The sequence below is a fragment of the Sceloporus occidentalis genome, unplaced genomic scaffold, assembly GCF_023333645.1.
Source record: "Sceloporus occidentalis isolate IW3139 unplaced genomic scaffold, rSceOcc1.0.p SCAF_5, whole genome shotgun sequence".
Classification (NCBI taxonomy): domain Eukaryota; kingdom Metazoa; phylum Chordata; class Lepidosauria; order Squamata; family Phrynosomatidae; genus Sceloporus; species Sceloporus occidentalis.
Genome location: NW_028316985.1, coordinates 183223673 through 183243668, shown reverse-complemented (window position 1 = coordinate 183243668; position 19996 = coordinate 183223673). Strand labels below are relative to the sequence as shown.

General features: G+C 41.2%; 1 protein-coding gene across 4 annotated transcripts in view; it reads right to left on the bottom strand.

Annotated features, from left to right (window-relative positions):
- The window catches only part of LOC149313254 (RING finger protein 24), a 72850-nt gene that overhangs the window by 43711 nt on the left and 9143 nt on the right, over positions 1-19996 (bottom strand). Inside the window, exon 1 of one of the 4 annotated variants that reach the window (XM_089526362.1) lies at positions 15818-15837. The exons of 1 other annotated variant lie outside the window; for it this stretch is intronic. Coding sequence is in view for 2 of the 3 variants with exons in the window: in XM_089526358.1 (XP_089382484.1) it covers positions 15699-15730 (32 nt within the window). In the remaining variant the exon portion in view is untranslated. 2 more of the 4 variants (XM_089526358.1, XM_089526359.1) reach the window with 2 other exon arrangements.

The following is a 19996-nucleotide window of genomic DNA, read 5'->3' as shown; positions in this document are numbered from 1 at the left end:
AGAAGGCACACAGCAACAACAACAAAAACAACAACAGTCACTCTAGGAGACTGATTCTAGAGTCTAAACATTCTCTTTTCAAGTTGCTAAATGTTTCATGCCAATGTTTTCTCCCCATCCTGGCACAAGGAGCATTGCTGCTTGTCAAATAGGGGCCCAAAACACATTGCAGAAACAATCCAGTTTGAGACCGCTTTAACTGCCCTGGCTTAGTGCTAGGGAATCCTGGGAATTGTGATTTATTGTGGCACCAGAGCTCTTTGACAGAGAAGGCTAATCACAATTCCTAGAATTCCCTAGCATTGAACCAAAGCAGTTAAAGTGGTCTCAAACTGGATTATTTCTGCAGTGTATTTTGTACCTATATTATCGGACCAATCAGGGCACCAACAAATTTCAAAGTTCTATACTAGCCAGGAGCATCACTAGGAGTGTGCAGGGGGTGCGGATCACATCAGGTGACAGCTCACAGAGAGATGAACACCTGGTGGGGCTGTGGCCGCCCTTCATCCCAAGATTCCCCTGGTTGCCCTCCTCTATCAGCCAGGGCACCTCTGCCATCCACCAGCTGCAGACACTGGTGGTAGTGGGATGCCATCCAGCAGCCCCTTCTGGTTCTCATGGGGCTGCTGACCAAATGGGGAAAAGGCTATTGGGTGGCTGGAGCAGCTCACCCCCACCAGGAGCCACTGGTGGGACGTTCCAGGTCTATTGGCCTGTCAGGAAAGCGAGTCACCTACCTTTCCCTCTTGCCCAGCAGCTCTGCTGGACCCAGAAAAGGTACCAGGTGGCACCAGCAGTCCAGCCCACCACAGCAGAGGACACTTAGCTGGCAGAATGGGAGTGACTGGGGTATGTGCCAGGCAGCTTAGGGGTGATGGTGTGAATTACCGCATTGGGGTGACACCAACCCTAGTGACACCACTGGTACTAGTCATCTTGAAGGGACACCAGGAGAGTTTCCTACACCAGGCACAGTAACTGTACAGTGTTCTCTCTACATTTGCTGGGATCAGGGGCACAGGACCCCTGTGAAAGTGGAAAGACCACAAATAAAAAAGAACTACTTTTTTATCGGAGAGGCCACCTCTCTAGCAATCTGTAGGTCCTCCAGCTCAACTGCGTGGTCAACAGTTGCCAAAAATTGGCCGCAGAATCATGCTGGAGGACTGACAAATGCCTAGATAAGTGTTTTCTCTAGTAATCTCTACATCAGTGGTTCCCAAATTCTGGTCCTTTAGATGTTTTGGACTTCAGCTCTCAGAATTCCTGGCCATTGGGACTTCTGAGAGCTGAGGTCCAAAACACCTGGAGGACCAAAGTTTGGGAACCACTGATCTAGAGATCAATGGTCACTTTGCAGCAAAATCTCTCTGGAGGACCTATTATGATTCCATGATTCCTGTAAATAATCAAAATAGCAAAAGTCAAAGCTGGGAATGTGGAAGGCTGATTGCATTCTGAAATAGTTTTTAAACACATTTTCATTACACCCCCCCCTTTTTTTTTTTTTTTTACAAATGCCGCTTTCTTTTCAGGAACAGATCTCAGAGTGCAATTAGCTCCAATTTCAAAGCAGCTTTCCAACATAAGTAAATTTTATAAAGGTGTCCCTTGACTCACTATAAAACAGAAGTCAATCCCCAACAAACTACTGTGGCAATTAAAGAGGGTAATTAGGCGCCCAGCAAATAATCTGTTTTCACTTTCCTCAAACAAAAATGCAAGGGAATTAAAATTAAGCTTGTCAAGATTTAATCTGTGTGTGAAGTCTGTTTTGGAAGGAAGAGGGGAGGAATAAGCCCAACAAATGCCTGCTTGAATGCATCTTGTTTTGCTTTTTGCACCCAGGGCAGTTCAAAGAATGTGACAGCAGTGCTGGGCTCCCCTAATTTTAAAAATTATTTTGCCCCCAAATATCCCTGAAACAGTATCTAGGGAATGTCCCATTGGCCTTTTTAGGTCCAAGAGAGGCCTTTTTTCCTAATACAGGTTGAGTCTCCCTTATCTGGAATGCCAAAATCTGAAATGCTCCAAAAGCCAAAACTTATTTCATGGGTGTCTGAGACAGTGACACCACTGTTTTCTGATGGTTCAGTGTACACACACTTTGTTTCATGCACAAAATTAATAAATATTGTGTAAACATACCTTCAAGCTATGTGTATGAGGTGTATATGATACATAAATTAATTTTGTGTTTAGACCTGGATTCTGTTTCCAAGATACCTAATTATATATGTGGAAATATTCCAAAATCTGAAAAAATTCAAAATTGACATATTTTAGGTCCCAAGCACTTCAGATAAAGGAAACTCAATCTGTAGGAAGTGACTCGGAAGTCAAGTTCTGAGTCACCATGTGTTCAAAGGCCTCTCTTGGGTGTCAAATGTGGCAAAATCAACACCTGAAATGGAGGAATGTGGGGAAAAAGTTCTGGGGGAAGGAAACTTTCAAGGTCCTCCTAAACCCCAACAGATCCTTGATGTGATGACTCTATCACTAACCTGTACTGGGGAAAAACAAAACGAAACAAGGGCTGCTCCATCTATTTTGGAAAACCAAACAGTGTCACAAAATAGAAATCGTTCCACTCGTCAAATCTCATTTTACTACTGCAACCCAACTTGTGGAACAAGTTTACTAAAAATACCATCATGGTAGCTACAGGTATATGTGACTTTGCATAAGCGTGTTTCCAAAGAAAGAATCTCTTGTGGCCGAAAACACGACTTCTCTTGCATTGTTATCATTTTAAAAAGCAAACAGCAATCCGCCCCATTGCCTGCACATCCTGGGGGCGGAGGTGATGTTTTGCCTAGCTCTGCCAATCAGGAAGGCATCCTGCTGCTCCTCCGTTGAAGGCGAGATTACAACATGCAGCAATAAATCAAACAGGATGGGCAGGCTGGAATTTTCTTTTTTTAAATGCATTAGCTTGCAAGAGTTAGGAAGGCACAGCATTTATACCCATCTCTCTCTCTCTCTTTTTAAAAAAATCTCCTCTCATTGAAAAAGGAGTAATGTTTCCTACAATCGAAATGTCGCTGCCCAGAGGCAGAAAGTCACAGAATCTGAGTTGGAAGGGGCCACAAGGGTCATCATATAATCCAATCCACTGCTGTGCATAAATACACTGAATAAAACAGATAAGCCCCAGGAATAGGAAATCACGTTGCACAGGGGGTCCTCCACATTCGCCAGAGTTAGGGGCACAGGACCCCAGTGAAAGTGGCAAAACTGCAAATAAAAAAAAGAAACTATTTTGGTTTTTTTACTTGAGGTAACACCTCTCTAGGAATCTCCAAGTCCTCCAGTGCAACTCCATGGTCAACATCTGCCAAAATTGGACCACAGAATCATGTTGGAGGATCTTCAAATGCCTAGAGAAGGAGCTTTCTAGAGCATTATTCCTGCAAATTTAATCTTATTTTATCATTCAGATTCCATGACAACCAACGTTATTTATTATAAGGTTAACATTACACGGTATTACTGTGTATCAACAATATTTCACAGTCCAAGACATATTGGAAGTTCATTAAATAAGAAACACTTATTTAGTGAACTATATGTCTTAGACCATGAGCTACTGTGATGTAGTGTAATATTACCTTATGATAGAGAAAATTGGTTTTCATAGAATCTGTATCATAAAGTAAGATTAAATTTGTAGGAATAATACTGTAAAAAGCTCATAACTTTTGATTATTTGTAAAAGATGTACAATTTAACTTCATATTTCTGGGGGTTATCTGTTTTATGCAAGTGTATTTACCAAACCCCAGAAGGGTTTTGTGTGTATTTAATGCAGGAATACGTAACTACGCTCCTGAAAGATGCACATCCAACGTCTGTTTAAAGACCTCCAAAGAAGGAGAGTCCATCACCCTTCAAGGCAGTCCATTCTACTTTCTAACAGCTTTTACAGTAAATAGGTTCTTCCTAATATTTACGGTGAATCTATTTTCTGGCAAGTTGCATCCACTGGTTTGTGTCCTAGTCTTGTTAGCGGCAGAAACCAAGCTTGCTTCTTAGTCTACATGACATCCCTTCAGTTATTTAAAGACAGTGATCTTATCTGTTTATGTATTTAACGTATTTATATCCCATTCTTCAGCTGAAAATGTTCCCAGGCCAGTTTACAATTTTTTAATTTGACAGTTCCCTGACCCCAGGCTTCCAATGTCACCACTCAGTCTCCTTTTCTCCAAGCTAAATATATCCAAGTTACTCCTCATAAGGTTTGGTTTCCAGACCTTTGATCATCCTGGCCACCATTCTCAGGACACGCTCCAGCTTGTCAATATTCTTCTTGAATTATGGTGTCCAAAACTGGACACAGGATGCCAGGCGAGGTCTGACCAAAGCAGAACAGAATAGCCCTAATACTTCCCTCAGTCTGGACGCTACACTCTTGTTGATGCAATCGAGAATTGCATTGGCCTTTTTGGCCACCGTATCCTGCAATATACACAATCGTATCCTTTGTAGAACATGGGAGAGTAACTTCTTTAGACTACAACTTCCAGAGTTATAGATTAGAACTCCCAGTGTTCATGCACTGATGGATCCTGGGAGTTGCAGTGGTTCTGAACTCAGATTCTGCGCCATTCGTTTTCCTTGCTGCCCGTTGTTACCTCTGCTCCAAGCAGAGCTTTGAAAAGCTCTTCCCACCACAGTTCTCAGACGTCTCCAGCCATACTCTGAAACATCCAATATCTCAAGTTTTTGGTGTATTCTGCTTTTCCAGACATAGAGGAGGCCTGGATCATGCCTGTATTGAAAAACTGGACACCCAACATACCTGTCACACATTCTTAGAGCTTACAAAGTCTGCAACATGGATACAGACAGCTCATAAATATGATCAAGCTTGGCATGTCATGAACATAAATCCATTAGCAGCAGTTCTGCAATATGTCAAGAAAGAGGTCTTTCTCAGTCCACACAGGTTTATAAATGAAGATGCCAAGAATATCAACTTGTTCTTACACTGAGCTGTTGTTCTGGTCAAGATGAGAGAGAAAAGCCAAAGACCAAAGAGGCAGGACCAAAAAATATCAGCATATTTTATCTTAAAGTTCTTCCTGCCAGGAATTAAGAGTTTTATTGCATTTAAAAAATTACTCAGTATCACTTCCATTCTCTTTCTGAGGAAGACAGTTGTAAAAGCATGCCTTTTGTCATGCTGGAAAAATCCATTTGACCAAAGGCACTCTTTTATGACGGTCTTCTTTTGGAAGGAGAATGGAAGTATTCCGAGGGCATGCAGAGAGGCACACAGAAAGCCACGAGTCTTCTGCTCTGTTTTTCTTTATTAATGTGATAAGGCTCTAAGTCTTAGGGGATGCATTTCACCCTTTTTGAATGGAGGAAAGAACATTGCACAAAAGCTGGGAAAACCTACAAGTCACAGGAAAGTGTTGTGGCTGTTTGGGAAATTTGATGGCCAGACTGGGACCCATGGAGGGCCGATTTCAGTCCTAATGCTTGAGGTTCTTCACCCCGCTCTAACCACTGAAGGACAGCAGAAGACATCTGGTTATACAGAAATAGAAACATCTATGAAATATTGCAACAACTGCACGCTTCTGCATGTCGCTGAATACAGTGGCCCTTTGGTATCTACTGGGGTTTGGTTTCAAGATCCTCCGTGTATACCAAATCTGTGGATGCTCAAGTCCCATTAAATACAACATTAAATACAATGAAATATGTCTCTTTGAAGAAATGGCAAAATCAAGTTTTGTTTATTTTGGAATATATATATATATATATATATATATATATATATATATAATATTTTCAAGCAGTCAATGCTTGGATCTGTGGATACAGAGAGCAGACTGTATAAATATAAACTTTCCCTTTTACACTTTATTCCTGATCTTCGAAACCACGCTTCTCTGTTCTCAACTGGATGAAGCCCAGCTCTTTTGGCTTTTGAGAGAGACACACGTCATGCTTCCCAAAAGCACACAGAGCCTTGAGATGCAAATGGGAATTGAACTGGACAATTCACAAATTCTTTCCCAGCAAGTCTCAGTGCCAATCTAAATAAAACCAAAGGTGACACTTCAAACCTCCCCATCCTTTCAAGCTGAGGGCCAAAATTTCTCATCTGCTGAAGTCATTTGGAAAGGAACCCTGCCATTTAAACATCAACATTGCTAGCCTTCATCTTGTAGAGCCATGGGTGTATAACAGAGCTGGGATGACATCCAAAAATGCACAGCAGAAGACCATAATTTTGAAATGTACATTTACTGGACTACAACTCCTAAACTTCTAGTATCACATAGGCCAAGCTGGTTGGAAGATTTTGGGAGCTGTAGTACCCCACCCAAAAAACTCAACAAGAACTGCATTTGTCAAAACTCTTCAAAAAACTTTAAGCAAATGCACGGAAGTTAGTGAGCAAGATGTTTTAGGATTTAGTTATCAAAGACATCGGGCACATGTGCATGATTGTTCTTTAAGACAATGTGTACCCTTCAGTTTTTAAGAGAACACTGATCCATGCAGAGTGTGGAAAAATTACTTTATTGGACTAATGTTCCCAGAATCCTCATACCAAGAATGTTTCCCTACTTTGTTAACATCTACAGAAAAGAAAAACCCACAGAGATGCAGCTCAAGGTGCTTAACTGATGGATGTTTGATAGTCATTGGTGGGATACAGACCACCCATTTGGGGCGGCCTGCAGCTGCCCCTCTGCGCCATGTATTGGGGCCAGTGCAACCACAGCGGCAGCCCATAGGCCCCAATCCAGCACTTTTCGGGACCAGGGGAAAGTGGCAAAATGCCACTTCTCCCTGGTCCCGAAAAGGGGTGTCCTTGGGGCTTCATGCCCCAGGACACCCCGGGGAGCCACTGCCAGGAAAGAAAGGGGCTGCTTGGCCTCTTTCCCCCCGGCTTCATTCCTGCAGTCGTTTGGTGGCTGCGGGAACGAGGCGCTCCCCAAGAAGGAGCTCTGTGCCGCTGAATGTGTGCCCCAAGCGCCCTGCAGCGTTGCGGGGACATCACGCCCACGCTGCACTGTTTGGCTGCGGCACGGCTGTGACGTCATAATGGTGGCGGCTGTGTATACAGGGCACTGCCATTATCATGCCGCAGTTACGTGCTAGGGTTGCGGGACGTCTGTAAATGACGCCCCGAGGCAACCGTAGCACGTATCCAGGCCGGCACAAAGCGCCAGTCTGGAAAGCGCCATTGTTAATTAATTCTAAATAAAGCTGCTTCAGGCCACTTTGGAAGTGTGCTGTTTAAATGACATATGCGTCCCAAGAGGCCAGAAGCCACGCCAAAACCACGTTCCAGTCCTAAGGCGCAGCTTCTGGCCTCTTAAAATGTGCGTGTCATTTAAACAGCACACTTCCACAGTGGCCTAAAGCAGCTTTATTTTGGCCTGTCTGTTCCGGCCCTTAGTTCTTTTTGAACAGCAAATGGTGCTGAGTTACAAGTTATTCAGCTCCAGAAATTTCTGAAGTCAAACTTCCAATAGAAATGTACAGAGCTACTGGCTGCGTATAGATGTAAATCTGATTTCATATAATGTTATATTATGTATTCTTTTATTACCCATTAAAGAATTGTAACTTTCTATGAATTTATACAGCCCCTGAAAAAGGCTTTTGAGGGCATATTTATGTTGTTGTTGTGTGCCTTCAAGTTGTTTCTAACTTATGGCGACTCTAAGGCAAACCTATAATGGGGTTTTCTTGGCAAATTTCTTCAGAGGGGGTTTGCCATTGCTATCTTCTGAGCCTGAGAGAGTGTGACTTGCCCAAAGCCACCCAGTGGGTTTACATGCCTGAGCCAGGATTCAAACCCTGGTCTCCAAAGTGCATTGAATTCTTTTTTTAAAAAAAAATGAATAAAAACAACTGTCAAGTGAACATCTTGAGATGCATATCCAGTTTCCTCTGCATATATCTCCCCCATTTTTTCTTCCTATGTTGTTAGTAGCCTTGGATTTTGGGCTATTCTTGGAATGATAGTCTAAGAAAAGCAATGTATTCAGGCTCCAGATCCATCTCAGTCTTCCAAAAGGGTGTAGTTCCTCAAGATTCTCAGACAGAGTTCCTTCCTCTGTCTACTACCCAAGATCCTATTCAAGCAGAGACACCAAAGCCCAAATCTTGTGCATGGAGAGCATGCACACAGGACGTGTACACATACATACACACTAACCAAAGCATTATTATTGCCCTCCCTAGACTTCATCCTTTCAAAACATCCTCATCAGCCTCTGTGCACCTGCACTATAGGTAAAGTCAGCTGCAGCATCTCAACAGATAAAAGTCACGTTTCTAGTTCACAAGATGTACCTAATTGAGAGAATGTGGGAAGCTGCACACCTGCTCTCTCCATGAGAAAAGGGACTTGACAATGCTTTGAAATTGTTGTGTAATTGTGTAACTGAGAACGTGAGTGGCCTCTTCTGAATATTAACAGCAGCTGAAAATTAAACTCAATGTTCTGTAGGCTTTCATCCTGCACACAGAAGATGGTTGAGTGACTGGGCTCTCTTTCTAAATCTCTATATCCCTGCAATTGAGCACTCCGGTGAGCCTGTCCTCACTATCTCCAGACACAGTTGGCAAAAAGCTGCTTTTTCTGCCACTCCATCCTAAGGAATTCCCTTCCTTGGGGGGGGGGGGGGTGGAGAAACCTACCTGGCACTTTTTTCCATGGTATCCATAGAATTCTTCTCTAGCACCACATCTCAAATGAGTTGACGTTCTTCCTATCAGCTTTCTTCACTGTCCAGCTTTCACTACCATACACAGAAATTGGGATTAGTATGGCATTTGTTGTTGCTGCTGTTAAACACCCTCGAGTCAATCTCGACCCATGGCAACCCTGTAGATGAGATATCTCCAAGACTCCCTATGCTCCACTGCTCTGATCAGGTCTTGCAAATTCATACCCATGACCTCCTTAATAGAGTCCATCCATCTAGCATGTGGCCTTCCTGTCTTTCTGCATTCCTCCACCTTTCTTAGCATTATTATTTTTTCCAGTGAGTCGAGCCTCCTCATGATGTGGCCAAAGTACGACAGCCTCAGTCTAGTCATCTTGGCTTCCAGAGAGATTTCTGGTTTGATCTGCTCTAGGACCCATTTGTTTGACTTTTTGGCTGTCCATGGTAACCTCAGCACTCTTCTCCAGCACCACATCTCCAATGAATTAATTCTCTTCCTATCTTGTTTCTTAACTGTCCAGCTCTCACATCCATACATGGTAAAAGGGAATACAGTGGCTTGTATGATTCTAACTTTCATGCTCAGTGGTATCCCTTTACATTTTAGGGTATTTTCTAGTTCTCTCATAGCTGCCCTCCCCATTCTTAGTCTTCTTATGATTTCTTGACTGCAGTCCCCACTCTGATCAATATTTGATCTCAGGTATGACTATATACATTTTTTACTATTTCTATTTCCTCATTGTTTAGGTTGGATCTGTGTAAATTTTCTGTGGTCATTATTTTTGTTTTCAACAATACGTCTGCCTTGCACCTTCCTCCTTGATCTTTGTTTGTAGTCGTTCCAAGTCTGTGATGTTTTCAGCTGTTAGTATGGTGTCATCTGTGTATCTTAGATTATTGATACTCCTTCCTCTTATTTTCACTCCTCCTTCTTCCGTGCCCAATCCTGTTTTTCGTATAATATGTTCTCATACAAGTTGAACAGATAGGGTGAGAGGAGGCAGCCTTGCCTGACCCTTTTGCTAATTTTACCATTCAATGATATATCTTTATTCTTCCTTTAGTGTTAGATCAGTGGTTCCCAAACCTTGGTCCTCCAGGTGTGTTGGACTTCAGCTCCCAGGATTCTTGCCTGTTGGCCAAGCTGGTTGGGGCTTCTGGGAGCTGAAGTCCAAAACATCTGGAGGTCCAAAGCTTGGGAACCATTGTGTTAGATGAGCAGGGTTGGGCTTCTTACATAGTGTGTTAGGCAAGCATGTGATGACAGTTTGCTATTTTGTCTGCTCCTCAAGGGAAAAAAAGCTTTACCACAATTTGCATGGCTGCACAAATTCAGAACACAGACTGTTTATTTCATATTAGTACCACTATGCTAAACAACTCTGAAGGAGCAGAGAGGGGAGGAAGATGTAAGAAGGAAGGAATAGGACCGAGTTTATCTCTACCATTTTCTAAGCATTTTAATACATTAATCCTTTGATCTCATTATCAGGAATTAGCCTCTCATTTTTTTTTTTTTTGGGGGGGGGGGGGAGAAACTGCAGCCAAAAAAGTAAGAACAAAAATCCAAACTTTCCCATAACTATCACTTTCGAAAGAATCCGGTCACACAAGTTATAGCTTGCATGCTTATCTTTAACAACAAGAGCCTCTGCAGATCAGTAGGTCTTAAACAGGGTATTTTTCTCTTCACATAGTAGTCTACTTGTTGCCTCTGCCAACCCACAAACAAGACATGGTTGCAATAGCACCTTCCCACTAGCAAAGCCCAAGTACTGGTATAGAGAAATACATTGCTACGATACTGGACACCCATCCAGATTTGTGTTGAACAGCAGCCTTTAGGACACCTCCCCAGAAAAGGTGCATACATCTTCTTCCTATGGGACAATGCTAAGAGCCTAAGAAACTGCCCAGGAAACTACAATTCCCATAATCTCCAGGCCAGCATTGACCTGTTTCAAGGTATAAGTCATCAATGTACAGTCTGCAGATGTTAGTAGACTGCAACTCCCAGCATTCTTGGCCATCTTAAGATGCACATTTGAGTACCTCTGCTGCAAAGGTGTTACAAGACCAAACTAGCTCATGGAAAAGTGGTTTTACCTCCTACTAAATGTACCAACGAACTCTGTCCTCAACTTCTTTCAAAATGTGAACCAGAGCTTAGAAAGACTGAGATTTTAGCTACAACTGACAGCCAGCATGGCCAATGCTGGAGGTTCTGGGAGTTGTAGTCCAAAGAGTACCTCTTCCAGCTCCAGCTCAAACCAGCACATTTATCTCACAACTGAGATCTTTTGATAATAGAAATATAAATGAGTAGACAGAAAGTGCTCACACAGGCAGCATGGAATGCCATCCTTTTTAATTATTATAGATTAAAATATTTATGTGCAAGTTTCATAAACACACAGAATTTCTCCCAACTATGGCCAAAATCAGAGATGCTGGTGGACTGCAACTCCTAGCACTCTTCACCCTTGTGCTGGCCAGAGCTACTGAGAGATGCAATCCAGCATCTGGGTGCAATCCAACATCTGCACTTCCCACCCGCAGCTGAAATCTAACTGATAGCCTCCGGTAATGCAGACTCACAGAATCAATGGGAACTTGGCATGCCAACACTTACATAACTTCCATCGATTCAGCAAGTCTACTCTAATTGAGACTAGCAATTACAAAAGGGCCTAAATACCCTAAACACAGTGGTTCTCAAACTATGGTTCTCCCGATTTTTTTGGTCTTCAGCTCCCAGAATTCCTGACTGTTGGCCAAGTTGTCTGGGGCTTCTGGCAATTGAAGTCCAAAAACCTGGAAGACTAAAGTTTGGCAATCACTGCCCTAAAGGCACAAGATCCTACTTGATTTTGGAAGCTAGGCAGTGTCAGTCCTGCTTAGTACTTGGATGAGAGACCAACGATGGATACCAGGTGCTGTAGGCTATAGTTCAGAGGAAGGAACTGGCAAACCCACCTCTGAGTCTTCAAAGATTCATAGAATCAGAGTTGGAAGAGACCACAAGAACCATCCCAATCCCAGCCCCTGCCATGCAGAAATACTGTACACATCTAATCCCAATAGATAGTCATCCAACCTCTGTTTAAAAACCTCCAAAGACTTCACCACACTCCAAGGGAGCATGTTCCATGGTCCAACAGCTCTAACTCTCACAAAGTTCCTTTTAATGCATAGATGCAATATCTTTTCTATACCTTGAACCCATTGCTCCATTTCCTAATCTCTGGAGCAACAGAAAATAAGCTTGCTCCATCCTCGATATGACACCCCTTCAAATATTTAAATATGGTTATCATGGCATCCCTTGCTGTAGTATGAATGGAATTGTCATAAGTCAACAGATACCTTAAGGCAGATACAAACAATTACAGTTATTTAGGTCCCCCTTCTCTCTTTCCTACAGAAAAAAGCCCATAGAGAAGGGTTTGTGTGTTTATACAGCCAAATAAAAAAGCAACCTACAGTAAAATACAGCATTACAACACAATTACAACTTCCTCTTACTTTCTAGCAACATCCAAGAGAATTGCGTAACAGAGCAGAATGCACACGACAAAATCAAACGTTTCTACGCAAGGACCTATGTTAAAACTATACCTTTTACTTTCAGAAAAGGCCTTCAAATTGACAGATCAATCAGTTCCGCCATCCACCTATCAACTGAAGGTTGACTTCAGAATTGGATCTAGGTCCTTTTCATCCAAAAACTCAAGTCTATTCCCAACTCATTTGGTATCGGACCTCCTACTCATCAAGTTATTCTTTGGAAAGATACTTTGATCCCAGCTTCATCAACTAGCGAATCTGAGCAATGTCTTTAGGACTTCATTACTGCTATTACCCCACAAAAGATAGCTAGGATGCAAGTTTACAGATAGACCTCCAAGGCTATTTGTTATTTATGTATTAATTGTTTGTTTTGCATTGTTGTTATGAAACAAATGAAACACACACACACACATATCTATACCTCACGTCTATTCTAGGTTTTGTTGTTGTTGTGTGCCTTCAAGTCGTTTTTGCCTTATGACCACCCTAAGGAGAACCTATCATACGGTTTTGCAGAACCACAATACAGTAGTTCCTCTTCTCTGGCTACCGAAAGAACAAGAATTAAATGAACCATTGTGCACTAAGATGAGACAATTTCGTCCCCCGAAGATGTAACCACACTGCACATCTGTAGCACTCTGAAATCTTTGTCAAGGTTCAGTCCTATGAAATCTGGAGTCTGTAGTTTAGTGAAATACTTAGAACGCTACACTAGAAAACTGTGTAGTTACAGGAATAAACTAGAGCTCCCAAGCAGACAGAATTCCATGTAGCTCGCCCAACTACAAATCACAGAATCATAGAGTTGGAGTCCATAAGATAGAGCCATGATAGTTGAGGAGGTATCCTATAACTTATGGTGTGGATATACCCAGTCTCGTTTTATTGAAGAAACCACACAAAAAGTACCTAAACCTACAATGTACACATTCTATGATTTCTTCATTTATATCATGTCCTTTATCCAGAGATCTCAAGGTACAGTAAAACCAGTTTGGCAATTTAAAACTGCGTGAACAATAATTTTAAAAGGCTAAAACAATACAGTACTGTAGTAAAGTACTGAGCAAATTAAAAAGACAGATTAAAACAGTTAAAATAGGTTAAAATGATTTTATCGGGGGAGTTTCTTGGCAATGAAATGGTAAATCGCAATGATATTATTGTGAAAAGGCTGGCTCTATTTGGAAGAAATCAAATTTTCATTGGAGCACAGGAGAAGTCCTGAAATTTTGGCAGATCAAGAAATAAGTCATAATGGAGCAAGCATGCATTTCTCGTATCTGAATCATTTTTATTTTGCTTTTATTTCAACTTGCGTATACTAGTCTGGGTCTTTGGATAGAACATATACCTTTGGACATGGGCTATTTTGATACCCTGCAATGCATGGGAATTCAGATCAGGGTTCATAAAATACTCCATCGTTGGCAAAAAAGCAAGGGGTTTTGCTTGGTTTTAAATCTTATCACCCAAGGGTTAATTTGAGGATCAGCCCAGATGTAAAGCAAAGCCACATCACATGGACCAGGGTCACAAGGACCCAAATTACATCACCGGCAACAGTTGGCGATCTTTCGAGGGTTTGCCATAGAGCCATGGCCAAGTTCAACAAACATTTCTCCACTACAGTTTTTGTAACTAGACACCTTCCCCCCTGCCGTTCGCTCTCATCTTGCCAGATAAAAATAGATATGCTGTATTTATATTACCAGTTTTATATAATGTGACCAAGCGCTTCACCGTGTGAAGCTACCAAACCAAACAAGACTAAGAGAAAAGAGCAAAAGACCTTGTCAGAGATTTGGGGAAGGGCGTGAGTGTATTTAAAAACAGAAATACCTAAAAAGAACACATAAATATGTTCGTATAGTCGACCCTCTGTGACCACAGATTCAACCATCCACGGGTTGGAAACATTTTTAAAAACAGATAAATTCCACAAAGCAAAACTTAATTTTCCCATGTTATATATGGTACCATCTTACTATATCATTGTACAGAGTCTTGCAAGAAATGGTTCCCAAACTTTGGTCCTCCAGATGTTTTGGACTCCAGCTCCCCAAACTCCTGACTGTTGGTCACGTTGGCTGGGGCTTCCGGGAGTTGAAGTCCAAACCCCAGTGGATCCCAAAGACCCACTGTAGACCCATATTGATTCATCTGAGACATCTCACAGAGATCAGGTACTCAGACGTTCCCAATAGTAATAAAATATTATCCATGGACAATTCTGGTACAATACAGAATGGGATCTCTTCCTATGTCTGAACATCTGGAATGATTTGCTAGTCCACAGGTTATGCAACACAAGACTTATCACTCAGTTCCTAAAAGCAAGTACTTTCCCTTTGATTTTCTAAAACGCAACGCAACTTGTCTGATAGGTACTAAGGAATTACTAAGCATGCACTTAAACAACTCCAGTTTATATTTCATTTTAAATATACTGTACAGTATATTTTAGAGAGGAATATTAAAATGAAGAGCCATTACGTTGTTATGGTTTGAGTGGTGGACTAGGACTCCAGAAGACCGAATCCCTGTTCAGCCATGGGAAGCCCTTCACACACTCTCAGCTTTAAAGGAAGGAAATGGAAAACCCCTTCTAAATAAACCTAGCTAAGAAAACTGTATCACAGAGTCACCGTAAGAACTGACTTGAAGGCATATTGGAACAGCATTATAGCTAGAGTTTTTTTAATAACTGATTTTTAAGGTTTCAAATTCAACAGTATTATCCATTCCATTTTCATTCTCTAAACATTACACACTTTTCTCACTGGTCATAATGGTCAAGGCTATTCTAAAGATGCAGATGAGTGGCCTGGCCAAACCCAATAAAACTATAAAGAAAATTCTAGCATTACGTACAATATTTTTTAAAAAGCGCCTGAGACATGAAGAAAATAGGCACCACATTTTGTGCTTTCAGACGGAGGGCACCTAATCGAAAGCCATTATGCTGCTCTTTTGTCTTTGCCTCCATAATAGATCTTCAGAAGGGTTTCAAATGGAAGATGGTGATGTTTAGACTGTCTGTAAAATCCACATTGATAGCATAATTAAAGCTTCATCTGAAAGCAGCCCCTACTATTAAGATTCTTGGTTGTGAGAAACAGACTGAAAAAATAGCAATAAGGTGAATCTGATCCTCCTCTCTTTACCAAAAACACCTGTTCCCATTCTTTGCATGATAGAAAATTATCATTAAATTCAAGGGTTCTGCAACAACAGACACTGCTTTCAAGCTTAATCTTTCTAAGGCACTTTCTTGCACAAATCCAAACTCTCACCCCTTAAGCATAGCCAAAGTAGAAATCTGCAGAAGCCTCAGCTAAGCCACCCAGCTTTATTCTATTTTCATATTGGTCATCCTATATTTGGGTTTAAAAAAAGACCACAACTTACATCAGGTTTGACATCTGCATGGAGATAGACATCTGTACAGATTTTGTTTTGCCTTTTAAAAAAATAGGTTAAAAGCATAGAGTAATAACAGCATTCACCAAAGAAAGAAGTCGACTAACCCCAAATTGCACTGGCCGCAAACAGGACAGCTGCTAGAACGAAGCTGGAAATTAATAGGGTCTGGAAGAACCCTGATGAAGCAAAGGGTCTGTTAACTGACAGCCCCAGATGCTCTGTACCTGGATGGAAGCCAGCTGAACAGACACAGTGAGGGATCCATCCCTCTTTGAGCAACCAGGACACCTACACACAAACACACAGGTTCAATTGCAAATCCTGGAAATGCAACCCATTATTTTCTTCTGGTCGAGCATAAAGAAGAAACTGGAGATCATACTTGGATCAAAGTGATCAAAAGATGGTACTTTCTTTGTACAAAAGCCTAGTGCCTTACAACCTGTTTGGAGCTATTTGTTATGCTGGCTATTTGATGTAATACATAAATAAATTGTATTGTATTGTATTGGGAGCTATTTGGAATATTTATTATTTTATTTTATTTAAGAGTTATATATCCAACCTTTGTCCCAAAATGGGATTCAAGGCAGCTTACAATAATTTAAAAGGGTAGAACTAGAACACTGATTACAAATGTGAAAAAATTACAATCATGTCAAAAAAGGGGAAACCTTTACCTTTAGAACACTGAGTACAAAAGTAAAAAAATAATTAAATACAGTATTACTAAACTATATAGATACCTTGAGTCCCTATACCAGGAGAAAGGCAGGATAAGTTAACTTAAATTAAAACATAAGTTAAAAACAGATTCGTTAAAACCAGTAAAAACCATTAAAGCACTGATTCCCAAACTACAGTCCTCCGGGTGTTGGACTTCAGTTCCAAGATGCCTCAGACATCCCTCTTTTTAGCATCTTGCAACACATCTCCAGTTTCTTCTGTGAATTGCACTGGATGCTCCCAAGTTTCTGCTTATTTCATTTTTTCCTTTAAAAAAGTAAAGTACTCAGTTTGGAAAAGTTATAAATCTTGAAATTATAGCTTCTACAAACAAATAGCCTGCACTGCGAAAGGAAAAGCTACTCTATTGAAATATATTCCAAATTCCCCGTTAGCATGGGTTTCTCGGAGCTGTAGACCAATAAAGTAATTTTCTCCAATCCTGATTACATTACAGGGTTTACATTGCTTGATTGTTGTGTGCCTTCAAGGCATTTCTGATTTATGGCAACCCTAAGGCGAACCTTTCGCTGGATTTAATTGGCAAGATTTGATCAGAGGTTTGCCATTTCCTTGTTCTGTGGCTGAGTGTGACTTGCCCAAGTGGGTTTCATGGCTGAGTGGGAATTTGAACCCTGATCTCCCAGAATCCTAGTCCAACATTTAAACCACCACACTGGATATTGAGATTCAAACTACCTAGCCCTTAATTTTAGGGCTTCATTTTAATTCAGTCTCTCTCTCTTTCTGTACAACTATACTTTTTTATGGAGAAATAACAGCTAAGAATCATGTGGCACCTTTAAGATTAAAAGATTTATTGCAGCATGACATTATCATGGACGTCAGTCCACTACCGCAGATGCTTGCAATACAGTCAGACCTTCATATCCATCCATTTTTTTATCCATGGATTCATGCATTCATGGCTTGAAAATTTATTTAAAAATATATACATTCCAAAAAGCAAAGCTTGATTTTGCCATTTTATGCCAGGGAGACCATGTTACAATGCCACTGTATTTAATAGGACTTGAGCATCCATGGAGTTTGGAATCAAGGTGCACATATAACAGCAAGGGGTGTGGGCACATGCATACATATTACTCCATTAACTTTAAAACGGGGGGGGGGGGGAGCGGTAACTTAATTTGTAAAGTTTTCATTCAAACACTGTTAACACACTACTTTGTGAACAAAAGTGGGAAAGTTTGGACACATTCTTCACTTCCAGAAAGGCAACACTGAGTCTCAGTCGGTGTTGATGCAAGTCATACTTTTAACATATCATTTTTGGAAGCTGTTTCGCATAAGCTTCCTTTCCAAATTTCCAGCTGTTTCTGGCCAGGTACAGAGCCATATTATGTGGATTTCTTGTCCCCAAATGACTTCAAAGCTAGCACAAATATTAGGCAACTAGAAACCTAAGGACAACTTTATCGTATACTTCGAATTATTATTACTAATAATAGGAGGAAAAATTTAGTTTTCCCTGCTTCTTTAAACCCCTGGCTATCCAGCCCATGAGATTTTTGCCTCTACAAGCCTCTTTCTGCTGTGTTATCAGTCAATAACAACCAGTCAGGATGGCTATATATTTCCTCCAGCAGTTTGTTGTTGTTATTGTATGCCTTCATGTCATTTCCAACATTTGGCAAACTTATCACGGGGTTTTCTTTACAAGATTTGTTCAGAGGCGGTTTGCCATTGCTATCTTCTGAGGTTGAGAGTGTGTGACCTGCCCATGGTCACTCAGTGGGTTGACACAGACGAGCTGGGATTCGAATCCTGGTCTCCAGAGTCGTAGTGCGACGCTCAAACCACTATAGCACACTGGCTCTCATTCTGTATTTGTAATTTTTTGCATTTATATGCTGCCTTTCTCCCAGAGTGGTATTTGGTGGTTGTTGTTGTGTGCCTCCAAGTTGTTCCCAACTTACAGCAACCCTATCATGGGTCATCTGGGCAAGAGTTGTTCAGAGGAGGTTTGCCATGGCCGTCCCCTGAGGCTGAGAGAGTGTGACGTGCCCAAGGTTACCCAATGGGTTTCATGGAGAAACTGGGAATCGAATCCTGATCTCCAGTGTCGCAATCCAACACTCAAACCACTACACCACCCAAACAGTGCCTTTTTGACCTGTAGGCCCTGTTGATTTCCCTCAAACCACTTGTCAAAGTTCTTTACCAGGCATTTCTCCCCTTCAGCTAGAATACTTGCAAACCTTCCATGACATCACATACGATGAAGCCAACAGTAAGCAGTGGAGCTGGAAAGCTCCACAAAGCCAAGGTTTATGCCTGTTTTCTGCAAACAGTTGTCCTGGGAATACACAGCCGGGGAAAGACATTTTGTCCCCAAGGGTGTGCATATGGGTATGACACTAGTCTACTGTAAGAAACTTGGAGGTCCATTTTACTGAAAGGCAGGATATAGATCTAAATGAATGTATTTTGTATTTATAGATGATACCTAGAGGTCCATTTTACTGAAAGAGAGAATACAGATGTTCTAAACAAATAAATTAAACAAATATATTAAAGAAATGAACCTGTTGTGCACCTTCAAGTCAAGAGCTATTCAGAGGAGGTTGTTACTGCCTTCCTCTTAGGCCGAGAGAGTGTGACTTGCTCACAGACTCTAATAGCTCTCTGCATATATTTGTTTTCTTATTTTGCTCACCTAGCCAAGGAAAGGCATCCAATTTCCCTTGAGAGCCACATAGGCTGCATCCACACTCCAGAAATAATCCAGTTTGACACTCCTTTAACCGCCATGGCTCAATGCTATGGAATTCTGGAAACTGTAGGTTTTCCAGCACTAATTGTCTCTGACAGAAAAGGCTAAATGTTTCACAAAAATAAAAACCCCAGAATCTCATCGCATGCAGCCATGGCAGTTAAAAGTGATGTCAAACTAGATTATTTCTGCAGTGCAGATGTAGCTATTTGTGGAACTGCTTCTCCTAACCACACCAGGAAAGATGTGTAGGCCATGCTGGGGAATCAATGATCCAATTATATTAAGAGAAAGAAATGCATTTCTTTTCCCCACTCTGAGAGCAAAATCTGAACAGGATGAGAGCCATGCAACACAAGCTCACATACTCTAAAAGTCTGCCTGTTTATATGCCTTTTCTCGTTTTCATCTCCTTACCAAGTAGCTAAAGCTAATTTCTTACAAACTACAGTAGGCCCTTGGTATCCACTGCAGTTTGGTTCCAGGATCCCACAATCCATGGATGCTCAAATCCCATTAAATACAATGTCATAGTAAAATTGTGTCACTTATATAAAATGACAAAATCAAAGTTTTTTTTGAATATTTTCAAGCTGTGGATAATTGAATCCATGGATACAGGGGGCTGACTCTATTCTCCTCTTGTGCAAAGGCGTTGAAGGTAAAGATGAACATATGCATTATCTATGATATAATGTTGGGGGTTATCATCAGCAGCTTGAGCATAATCTTTGGTAAGTAAACAATAAAGATACATTGGCCAGGTCATCCATGTGAATTTTATGACATGCCTGCTTTAATATACTGCCAACAGGATATG